The sequence below is a fragment of the Anomalospiza imberbis genome, chromosome 25, assembly GCF_031753505.1.
Source record: "Anomalospiza imberbis isolate Cuckoo-Finch-1a 21T00152 chromosome 25, ASM3175350v1, whole genome shotgun sequence".
Taxonomy (NCBI): domain Eukaryota; kingdom Metazoa; phylum Chordata; class Aves; order Passeriformes; family Viduidae; genus Anomalospiza; species Anomalospiza imberbis.
The window spans coordinates 6,276,953-6,288,204 of NC_089705.1; the positions used below are offsets into that span (position 1 = coordinate 6,276,953).

Below are 11,252 nucleotides of genomic sequence, written 5' to 3' on the forward strand. Positions count from 1 at the left end.
AGTGCAGGGAGCAGCACTGCCATTGTGACCGAACACTCGTGGTGAGGACAGAGCCCTGCTCCCCTCGGGGCCAGCCTGGTGTCCTGGGGCAGCTCTGGACACTGACTGACGGTGACAATCTGTGCGACAGGGCGGTGGCAGCCGTGTGTGGCAGCCCTGAGCAGCCCCCAGCGCCCCGTGTCACCTGGTGGCCTCACTCAGGCAGGGTCTGTGCCCCGAGGGTGGCACGGCGACACCAGGAGTGGGCACCAGGGCATCAGAGGGGTCAGGTGAGGATCAGTTTGAGCCCCCAGGAGCTCCCCAGTGACCCAGGCTGAAGGACACAGCAGTGAGCAGTGTCCCACCCATCCGTCCCTCCCAGGGCTCCCTCCCCAGCAGCTCTGGGAGCTTCTCCCGGTGTCCCCTTGGAGCTGGTGCTCTGTCCCTGTTTGCTGTGAGCTTCCAGGTTGTGCTGGGTGAGGAACCATGAAGTTCCCTCTGGGAACTGCCCTGAGATCCTCACCTGGGTGAGGACTGGGCAGTTCTAAGAACCAGACGTACAAAGAGGTGTTTTCAGGAATTTTTTCCAAAGAGATTGTTCAGACATGAAGCCATTATCCCTTACCTGAAAACACCCTGAGCAGTTGCTCCCACTCTGTGCCAATGCCTGGGTACAGAATGAGCATCATTTTGTAATTTGGAGAAGGAAAGGTTAAGGTGAATGGGTTTTAAGGCATATTGCTACAGACATGTGAGGGGACAAAGCATCCTCAGTAGCTGCCTGCAGCCAGCCCTGGCTGGTGATGCTTTTTCTGCTTTCTGAAGCACAATTTTATTGGACCAAGTCAAATTAAGGGAAAAGCTTTTTTTTTTTTTTTTTTTCCCTTCTGACTAGATCTTTTCATTCCTGGGCTCCAGGTCCTGGGAGGAGCCTGGGGGTGGCAATTACCCTGTCCCCACCCTGCCCCAGCCTTCCTGTCCATACCTGAGCCTGGGGACTGAGCTTAGCTGCACCTCTGGGCTGTCACTTGACTAATTGCTCTAGTGAGATTAATTAACGGCCCCGGGGTGTTTCTCGGTGTTGGCTTTGTAACTATGCATCAGCTCTGCTTCTCACACCCCGGTGGGACAGGCAGGGCCTCGGGGCAGCATTGCAGAGTTCCTGTCACCCCTTCGGGCACCTCCATCCCTGCCGGGCTGCATCCTTCAGGATCCCCCCGCGTCCCTGATTATTCTCACGAGCTCGGCACGAGCCTGGACCGCGGCAGAGGGAGCCCCAAAGCCACCCCCGAGCCGGAGCAGCCTGGGGGATCCCGAGGGGTCACAGGGGACCCGCCCGTGTCCCTCTCGCTGTTATCGCGCCCGGCTGCTCCGTGGCTGCCGCCCGGGTGTCCGTCGGTCGGTGCCCAGCGCCGTGTGCCCGCCCGTTCGCTCCGTGCTCTCTCGGGAGCGGGTCCCGCTGCCGCCCCTGCCGCGCCTGGTGACGCCCCGGCCCGAAACCCGCGACGGGCCCGGGCCGATGTCGGCCGGGAGGGGCGGCGGAGCGGCCCCGGTAAAACATCCGTGCATCCTCAGCTCGGCCTCCGCTCTCCTTCCTCCGCCGGGGCTGCGGGTGGGCGAGGGGCGAGCCGGGGGCGCTGCCCCGCACCGGGGTGTCCCCTTACACCGGGGTGTCCCCAATGTCCCCTTGCACTCGGGTGTCCCCAGTGTCCCCTTACACCGGGGTGTCCCCAATGTCCCCTTGCAGTGGGGTGTCCCCTTACACCGGGGTGTCCCCAGTGTCCCCTTGCACTCGGGTGTCCCCAGTGTCCCCTTACACCGGGGTGTCCCCAATGTCCCCTTGCACCGGGGTGTCCCCTTGCACCGGGGTGTCCCTAATGTCCCCTTGCACTGGGGTGTCCCCTTACACCGGGGTGTCCCCAGTGTCCTCTTTGCACCGGGGTGTCCCCTTGCACCGGGGTGTCCCCAGTGTCCCCTTGCACTCGGGTGTCCCCAGTGTCCCCCTTGCACCGCGGTGTGCCCGATCTTTCCTTGCACCCGGGTGTCCCCGGATGTCGCCCTGCACCAGGGTGTGCCCACTGTCCTCTGTCCCCCCAGCCCCGGACTGTCCCCTTTTCCCCAGGCTGTCCCATGTCCCCCGGGCTGTCCCCATGTCCCCGTGTCCCCCGGCTGTCCCCGTGTCCCTGGGCTGTCCCCGTGTCCTGGGGCTGTCCCATGTCCCCCGGACTGTCCCCGTGTCCCCGGGCTGTCCCCTGTCCCCATGTCCCCGGACTGTCCCCGTGTCCCGGGGCTGTCCCCTGTCCCCGGGCTGTCTCCCTGTCCCCATGTCCCCGGGCTGTCCCCTGTCCCCATGTCCCCCGGACTGTCCCCGTGTCCCCATGTCCCCGGGCTGTCCCCTGTCCCCATGTCCCCGGGCTGTCTCCGTGTCCCCATGTCCCCGGGCTGTCCCCTGTCCCCATGTCCCCGGGCTGTCTCCGTGTCCCCATGTCCCCGGGCTGTCTCCGTGTCCCCATGTCCCCGGGCTGTCCCCTGTCCCCATGTCCCCGGGCTGTCCCCTGTCCCCATGTCCCCGGGCTGTCTCCGTGTCCCCATGTCCCCGGGCTGTCCCCTGTCCCCATGTCCCCGGGCTGTCCCCTGTCCCCTGTCCCCCGGGCTGTCCCCTGTCCCCGTGTCCCGGGGCTGTCCCCTGTCCCCGGGCTGTCCCCGTGTCCCCGGGTTGTCCCCGTGTCCCCCGGGCTGTCCCCGTGTCCCCCGGGCTGTCCCCTGTCCCCGGGCTGTCCCCGTGTCCCCGGGCTGTCCCCGTGTCCCCGGGCTGTCCCCTGTCCCCCGGGTTGTCCCCGTGTCCCCGGGCTGTCCCCGTGTCCCCGGGCTGTCCCCTGTCCCCCGGGCTGTCCCCGTGTCCCCGGGCTGTCCCCTGTCCCCGTGTCCCGGGGCTGTCCCCTGTCCCCCGGGTTGTCCCCGTGTCCCCGGGCTGTCCCCGTGTCCCCGGGCTGTCCCCTGTCCCCCGGGCTGTCCCCGTGTCCCCGGGCTGTCCCCTGTCCCCGTGTCCCCCGGGCTGTCCCCATGTCCCCGGGCTGTCCCCGTGTCCCCGGGCTGTCCCCGTGTCCCCGGGCTGTCCCCGTGTCCCGGGGCTGTCCCCTGTCCCCGGGCTGTCTCCTGTCCCCGTGTCCCCGGGTTGTCCCCTGTCCCCGGGCTGTCCCCTGTCCCCCGGGCTGTCCCCGTGTCCCCGGGCTGTCCCCGTGTCCCCGGGCTGTCCCCATGTCCCCGGGCTGTCCCCGTGTCCCCGGGCTGTCCCCGTGTCCCGGGGCTGTCCCCTGTCCCCGGGCTGTCCCCGTGTCCCCGGGTTGTCCCCGTGTCCCCCGGGCTGTCCCCGTGTCCCCGGGCTGTCCCCGGCCCGGCGCAGGCGCTGCGGCCCCGGAAGGGCGCGGGCGGGTTCTGGTTCTGGTTCCGGGCCATGGCGGCGGAGGGGCCGCGGCCGGCGCTGGGAGCGGGCCCGAGCTGCGCCGCCGGCCCGCAGGTACCGGGGGTCGGGCTGCGAGGGGCCGGGCCGGGCCGGGCCGGGCCGGGCGGTGCTGCAGCGCTCGTTGTGTGTTGCAGTGAGCGAGCGGAGCGGGTGCGATGAGCGGCCGGCGCTGAGCCAGCGGAGATGGACGCGGAGGCCGTAAGTGACACGGGCCGGGACACCCGGGCACTGCCCCGGTACCCGCTCCGACACCTTCTCCTAGAGCAGCCCTGGGCACCTGTCCTGGTCCCGGGCACCTGTCCCGGCCCCGGGAACCTGTCTTAGCCTCGGGCACCTGTCCTAGCCCCGGGCACCTGTCCTAGCCCCGGGTACCTGTCCTGGTCCCGGGCACCTGTCCTGGCCCTGGGCACCTCTCCTAGCCCCGGGTACCTGTCCTGGCCCTGGGCACCTCTCCTAGCCCCGGGCACCTGTCCCGGTCCTGGGCACCTGTCCCTGTCCTGGGAACCTGTCCTAGCCCCGGGTACCTGTCCTAGCCCCGGGTACCTGTCCTGGTCCCGGGCACCTGTCCTGGCCCTGGGCACCTCTCCTAGCCCCGGGCACCTGTCCCGGTCCCGGGCACCTGTCCCTGTCCTGGGAACCTGTCCTAGCCCCGGGTACCTGTCCTGGTCCCGGGCACCTGTCCTGGCCCTGGGCACCTCTCCTAGCCCCGGGCACCTGTCCCGGTCCCGGGCACCTGTCCCTGTCCTGGGAACCTGTCCTAGCCCCGGGTACCTGTCCTGGTCCCGGGTACCTCTCCTAGCCCCAGGTACCTGTCCCAGCCCCAAGGGTTGCCCCAGAACCTTCCCCTGGTGCCTTTCCCCAGCAGCAGCTCCCGGGCACTGCCCCGGCAGAGATCTGTCCTCTCGTTGCCCAGGTCAGAGGTTGGGTCTGAAGGGCTCCTCAGGAATTTCAGGTGTGTCAGCACGGAGCAGTGCTCAGGGACAGCGCAGAACGAGCTCCAGCAATAAATCAGTTATTGGGTGTGCTGTGGGCTGAGCTTTGTCATTGTGCTGTTCCTGCCATGGGCAGAGCACTTCACCTTTTGGGTCCAGCTCAGAAGTGTCCTGAGAGCTCCAGACCAGCTGCTGTTTCCGAGAGCACTCTCCGGGGCTGCTCCCCGTGGCCCTGGGCTGGGACAGGCACTGGATAGACTTGTCACCTGTCCCCCAAGAAATGTTCAGCCTTATCCCAGGCCAGGTGGGAAGGGAGCACTGGAGGTCGCCTGGTCCAGCCCTGCTCAGGCAGGGCCTCCTGGAGCAGGTTCCTCAGCAGCATGTGCAGGGAAGGAGACTCACAGCTGCCCTGGGCTATTGAACAATGCTTGTGCTAAAGCTGGTGTGGAAGCAGGAGTGGCCCTTGAATGACACTTTCTTTTGATGTCATTTTCCTCCTGGGCCCTCGGTGTGTTGCTGTTTTCCTCCTTTTGCCAAGCTTTCCTTTGTGAAAATGCCTGTTGACAGTGCCTGTTACCGAGTGCTTTCAGTTTTCAGTCCTGAAGACACTGCACCCATGTCCAAAATGCCCCTGCACCTGTCTGGCTGTCACCTGTGCTCAGCTGAGCTCAGTTTGTAAAATGGGGACCTCAGTTATCACAAGTGAAGGGATAAAAAGCCAGACATCAGACTCCTGACAATTGAGGAGAATTTCCAGTGTAATGAATTTCAAGAGGAGCACTGACTGGAGATGTTAACCGTGTGCTGTGGGTCCTTGCAGACCATCCCCATCTGGCAGAACAAGCCCCATGGCTCAGCTCGCAGCGTGGTCAGGATGATCGGCTCCAACCTCCCCCTGAAGCCCTGTCCCAGGGCCACCTTCGAGGTGAGTGACCCCTGGGCTGGGGGGTGCCTGGGGGAGCTGGGGCAGGACAAGGCACTGCCATCAGCTGCTGATTTGGCCCCACACATCTGCAGAGTTGTAGCCACAAAACCTGCCCCAGTACAGTTAAGAATTTTTAATTTTTTTTTTTTCTTTAATTCCGTTCTTGTGAAGTGATCACTGGCAGCTTGAGGAAATCCCTGCTCAGTGTCTGAGCTGCAGGAGATGGAAAGGTGGAGCTGCTGACCCAGGGTTTTGCTGTGTGACCTCCAAGGGGCCGGGTGCCCTCTGGGCCTGTTGCCAGGCTTGTGGAGTCCCCGACGTCACCCCTGGAGCTCAGGGCTGGCACTTGGACTGGCAGAGGGTGGCACGTGGCCTTGGCAGCGCCTGGCCTGGATCAGGTGTCCCCTCCTGCCTCGCACACACAGCAGGAAGGAGCAGGAGCTGGCCCAGGGAAGTGCCCAGACCCAAAGGATTTATCTCCCAGCTCCAAAAACTCAAACAGTTGTGCAAACTGAAGGAAACCTGCTGGAATTGCTGTTGTGCACGGGGCAGACTCAGCTGCTCACAGCACAGGGGCTCTGGCAGCACATCTGGGGCAGCTCCAGAACAAACACCATCTCCTCAGCAGCATTTCCTCCCTGCCAGGTTCTGCCAAGTGTCTCGGATCTGTATTTGGGTGATGTGCCCCCCGTGCCCACCTTGGCTGACATCGTGTGGATCGCAGCGGACGATGAGGAGACCTACGCCAGGGTCAGGTTGGTTTTCCTCTGCTGCCTTCTGGCACAGAGCTCAGGCCAGACTCTGCTCGGATGACCACAGCTCCCAGTCCCCTCAGGGTCTGATGTGGTGCCTCCCGAAAGACATTTTTCCCCAGAGAGGGGAAAAAAATGACAAAGTACCTGGAGAGGAATTCCTGTGGGAAGTGCCAGCAGCCTGTGCCATGCCATGTTTCACTCCCTGGTCTGTGCACAGTAACCTCCTGCTCCAGGGTGGTTTTTGGTCAGGAAGTGGAAGGGTTGAGTTCTCCCAGGACTGAAATGCCCTGTCCACCCTGGCCTTGGACACTTCCAGGGATCCAGGGGCAGCCACAGTTTCCTGTGCTGCAAAGAGCACCTCTGCACCTGTGATGCTACACAGAGGCTTCATTTGTTTTGTTGGAGGCTCTGCTGCCCTCACGGGGGGCCAGGCTTTGTCATGGAGAGGTTTGGACTTCGTGACTGACAGGTTTTCGTCCCCAGAAGCGACACTCGCCCGCTGAAGCACAAGTGGAAGCCGAGTCCCTTCACGGTGATCCAGAGAAACGCCTCAGTGCCCAACCTGAGGAAGCAGGAGGAGAAGCTGCTGGCCCTGAAAAAGCCTGGTTTGCCAGCCCTGAGCCGGACCACAGAGCTCCAGGATGAGCTGAGCCACCTGCGGAGCCAGATCGCCAAGATCGTGGCTGCAGAGTCAGGTAGGATCAGCATTCCTGCTGGGGGCTGGGCTCGGGCTCCTCCAGGCTCACTCAGGGCTGCTCTCCAGCAGCTCCCTCGGTGGGATGTTGGCTCTGGGGGCAGCCCAGGGGCCGTGTTTAGACTGACATTCTGTTGTGCTGGGGAAAAGCTGTCCCACGTGGATTGCTGTGAGTTCATCTGCTGCGGGCGGTGAGGGAAGACGAGCACACAGTCAATATGATTGATAAGTAACCTTCAGTTTATTCAAAGATCTTGTCAGTTTATATAGTTTTCTTACAAGTAAAGTTAGCAGTCAGCTGTTATTGGTTAATTCATAAAGGGTCGTTGTTTCATGTTTCTTATACTTGCAGTTGCAGCTGCAGCTAAGTTCTGTCTTCTATCTCAATACATCTTATTTTGCTAGGTACATCTTGTTTTACAGCTTGTTCTTGTACAGCTCATATCTCAAGGATATGCTGTCTTTTGCTATCTGTACATGTACAGTGTGCTGTTCCCAGGTCAGTTTTCTAAGTCAGGCACAGTGTTGTTTTTTGGGGTCTTAAACAGGACTGCTGGAATAATTGTTCTCTCGATCCATGGCCCTGCTCCTGCAGCCATTCTTCGACATTCATCCATCCTCCTCTTGTTTTCTCCTCCAGCCTCTGCCCAGCTGACACCAGATCTGTTATCTCCAGGCAGCTCGAATGCCTCTTCTCCTGTGCATTGCTTTGGACCCTCTTTCCAGTCCACCACGTCCTTTGTGATCAGCGACATCACGGAGGAGGAGGCGGAGCTGGAGAGCCCCGAGCTGCCCTCGGTGGCCGAGCTGCCCGCGGTGGCCACGCTCTGCTCTGCTCCCGAGGGCCGGCCCGAGCCCAAGGACCCCGACGAGGAGGACTCCGTGTCCCTTTCCAAGGCCAGCAGCTTCGCTGACATGATGGGGATTCTCAAAGACATTCATAGGATGAAGCAGAGCAAAGACTTGTAAGTGCTTCCTGAAATTCTCTTTTAATTTTGTGTCAGATCCGTGCAGAGCCTGGGCACGGCGCTGGCTGCTCCGTGTCCTTCGTCCCTGGGGGAAATGCCTGTTGAGAGCAGAACTCGGTAACTCATTCCTGGGGTTTTTGCCTTTCTGGGATAGGAAATATTGGAGAATTTTCGTGGGGGAAATACCTCCCTGGAGCAGAACTTGGTAACACATTCTTGGTTTGGTTCTGTTTTTCTCTTTTTCCTGGATAGGAAATAGCAGAGGGGAACTGAAACTGTTTAAAGCTGGCTGTTCCAGCTTGTTCACCTGACAAAAAGCTGTGTTTGCCCAGATGCAAGCCAGCCCTGTGTGTGTTGGCAGCTTTCAGAGTGAGGAAGGTGCTGCTCTTAGCCCACCTCACATTCCCAGGCAGCTGGGAAGCTCACAGCTTTTCCAGCCTGGAATATACAGGGATTTAACACTTGGAGCTTCTCAGCTTGTGGGGTTCTTCATCTGGCCCAGCTCTGGGCGTGGGCAGGGTGAGTTTGCACTTGCCTCATGAAGAATTAACAAGTTCTGATCATGAGAACTCCTGAAACTGCTCCGTGGACAAGATCCTGCCCAGCTGAGGAAGTTCCTTCTCCAGTGCTGGCCGTGCCACCTGCCTTTCACAGGCTCAATCTCTGCTGGAGCTCAGTCTCCACACTTCCCATGCTGTTGTGTGAGATTCCTGGCCAAAAATACCACACTGGGCGGGGGCTGTGCACAGTTGCTGTTTCCCGATTTGGTTTGAAAGGAATCAGATTCTCAGCTCTGAAAAAAATCAGGTCAGATGAGAGGAACACGCTCAGCTTCCCCAGCCAGAGCGTCCGGGGGTGTCACAGATCCATCCCTCACAAAATTCCCCCTTTGCTCCGGTTGTCCCGAGGGGAGCTGCCAGCCCCTGCTCCTGCAGGGAATGCTGCCACACAGGGGCTGCAGCTGAATCTTTTTTTGCCCTCATCAGCTCCTCTGCCTCAGCCTCTCCTGCACACAGCAATGGTGGTTTGGGGTTATTACAGCTTAATTAAAGCTGTCTGAAGAGTTGCAGGTAGCTGAAAAATTAAGTTAATTACTGATGTTCATTATTGGATGAGCTCTGATTCCTAATTCTGGTGCAGTTGTGGAGCAGCCCCCTGTGCCCCCCCAGCTGTACTGGGCAGCACTGGGAAGTCTGAAGAGGGTCAGGTGCTCTTTAAGTGGAGGAAAAAAGGTGCTTAATGATGCAAAAGATGCTTGAAAAGATAATTACATCGATGTTTCTCTGGTGCTGCTGTGTAGGAGTCAGTGCTTAAACTCAGCCTTTGTGTTTAAACTGAGCCTTGGAAGCTTCAGGAACGAATGAGGAACAGGCAGAAATGTTCCAGTGTCTGCTGGAAATATTCCAGGGTTTGTTTTTCTTTTGTCTTTTTGGAATGTTTCAAACTCCCGTAATGTTTTCTGAGTGAGGGAGGGCTTCAGCTATGAAAAAAAAAAAATAAAGCTCTGAGGTTATTATTGCAGGTTGTACACAAAACCACGGTACCTGAGGGAAAAGAGCTGAGGTTTGGCCTCCTGTAAAATAATCTTCTAAAAGGAGCTGCTTGTGTGAACTTGTTGAAGGAGACAGATTGCCCTGGGAACAGAACTTGTGTAGTGGAAGGAAATCTGCACCAGCCCTGCTTTAAAATGCCCGGGCTCTCCCATACTGGAATAGGGAAGCAGAAATCCACAGTGCAGCAAAATTAGTGAAAAAAACAGAAACTTCAGAGCTTCCCCCCAAACACCTCACTGAGGGCTGATGTATGTGGAGGGGACGGAGGCTGTACATAACTAATGAAGTTCTGGGTTGACTGCTTGTTGTCAGCACAGTGGAATAAGAATCACCCAGAGCTTTGAGGATGAGATTTCCAGGATCCCCCTGGAGCCACAGAACGAGTTCCTGGAGCTGAATTTCCCCTTTTTGTTGTTTCGTGGTGTTCTTGCACCTCCTCCACCGGTGACAGCATGTCATGATGAAAACTGCAGGGGAGCCGGGGCAGTGAGGAGCTCTGGCTCCCCTGGGCTGAGGGCAGTGCTCCGCGTACTTCGTTTGCTCCGCGTGCTCCGTGTGCTTCGTTTGCTCCGCGTGCTCCGTGTGCTTTGTGTGCTCCGCGTGCTCCGTTTGCTCTGTGTGCTCCGCATGCTCTGTGTGCTCCCTTTGCTCCGTTTGCTCCCTTTGCTCCGCGTGCTCCGTTTGCTCCGTGTACTCCGCATGCTCCGTGTGCTCCCTTTGCTCCGTGTGCTCCCTTTGCTCCGCGTGCTCCGTGTGCTCCCTTTGCTTCGTGTGCTCCCTTTGCTCCGTGTGCTCCCTTTGCTCCGTGTGCTCCCTTTGCTCCGTGTGCTCCCTTTGCTCCGCGTGCTCCGTGTGCTCCCTTTGCTCCGTGTGCTCCCTTTGCTCCGTGTGCTCCCTTTGCTCCGTGTGCTCCGCGTGCTCCGTGTGCTCCGCGTGCTCCGCATGCTCCGCGTGCTCCGTGTGCTCTGTGCCCCTGCAGGACCCGCCCGTCCATGAAGGAGGAGGACCCGGCCGTGCTCATCGCAGAGGTCCTGAGGAGGAAGTTTGCCCTGAAGGATGAAGACCTGGCCCTGAAGGAGAAGTGATGCTGCTGCACTCAGCTCTGTAAGCAGAGTTCGTGCTCCCAAAAGCTCCTCCGCAGTAGCTGCCTTCTCCCAAGGATTGAGCCTTCGCCTCTTTGTTAATCAGACACGGTTTGTGCACCGCACACTTCGTTAGGAAGGACCCTTTGGATTTGATGTGTTTTCCATGTGTTGTTCTATTTAAGAAAAACCTTTTTAAGAAGATGGAAGCTCTTTTCCACCTGTGTGTTGTTGTTGGTGGCTGGTGAGGATCTCCTGGAGTGCTGCTGGATGAAGTCCTTTGTACCTGCACTTTTCCTTAGGTTCCAGTTAAGTGCTGAGCTGTAAGGATAGATCCAGTTCCCATGCCCAGTATGAACAGGACAGACCCCCAGTCCTTTATCCTGAGGATGGCACTGAGCTGCTGAGAACAAGCTCATGAGTGCTTCCAGCTCTCCAGGGCTCTGGGGCTGTTGGATCACAGTGGGAAAAGGGGTTTTATTCCCCCAAAAAACCCCCTGGCTCGGGTCTGAGGGATTTCATGTGCCCTGGGTGTTCCTTCTCTCACAGATCAGCCCACAGTTGCATGACAGAATGGCCTTAATTTCTTGCCAGTAATTTAATGTCCCATTACCAGTCCCTGCATCCCCAACCTGTGTTTTATTTGGCCTCCCAAAGGTCTGTTTATTGACCTGGCACCAATGCAAAGGGCAGGAGGAGCTTGGCCTTGGCTGTGGCTGCAGTTCCCCCTCACTCAGAGAGCTCTCCCCCAGCGCCACGTTCCCTGCAATGCCCCTCATGGCTGTATTTAAAGTATTTTTTTTTTCCTTTCTATAAAATGGAGCCTTAATAAGACACTGATGGTCTGTGGGGTTATTGATGCGCCCGGGCTCGGGGTGGGGCTGGTCTGTGGGGCAGCCTG

The 11,252-nt window shown here is 59.4% G+C and overlaps 1 protein-coding gene across 3 annotated transcripts; it reads left to right on the forward strand.

Annotated features, from left to right (window-relative positions):
- Positions 1–172: 172 nt before the first annotated feature.
- On the forward strand, positions 173–11,185 carry MTFR1L (mitochondrial fission regulator 1 like). 3 transcript variants are annotated; one of them, XM_068172909.1, is made up of 7 exons: positions 173–269; positions 3,577–3,640; positions 5,195–5,299; positions 5,945–6,054; positions 6,538–6,749; positions 7,389–7,713; positions 10,249–11,185. In XM_068172909.1, exons 2-7 carry the CDS (start codon positions 3,626–3,628, stop codon positions 10,352–10,354), a joined length of 873 nt encoding a protein of 290 aa, XP_068029010.1. In that variant the 5' UTR covers positions 173–269; positions 3,577–3,625; the 3' UTR covers positions 10,355–11,185. The 3 variants fall into 3 exon arrangements, with proteins under 3 accessions (XP_068029010.1, XP_068029009.1, XP_068029011.1); XM_068172908.1 differs by lacking the exon at positions 173–269 and adding an exon at positions 3,383–3,496; XM_068172910.1 differs by lacking the exons at positions 173–269; positions 3,577–3,640 and adding an exon at positions 3,419–3,496.
- Positions 11,186–11,252: the final 67 nt, after the last annotated feature.

What these genes read in the sequence shown, in the direction of transcription:
- MTFR1L (XM_068172910.1), top strand. Translation starts at nt 3,434, where the DNA reads ATGGCGGCGGAGGGGCCGCGGCCGGCGCTGGGAGCGGGCCCGAGCTGC. An exon ending in GATCGTGGCTGCAGAGTCAG is followed by an intron (nt 6,750 to 7,388) that starts GTAGGATCAGCA and finishes TTTCTCCTCCAG; the next exon opens with CCTCTGCCCAGCTGACACCA. An exon ending in ATGAAGCAGAGCAAAGACTT is followed by an intron (nt 7,714 to 10,248) that starts GTAAGTGCTTCC and finishes GTGCCCCTGCAG; the next exon opens with GACCCGCCCGTCCATGAAGG.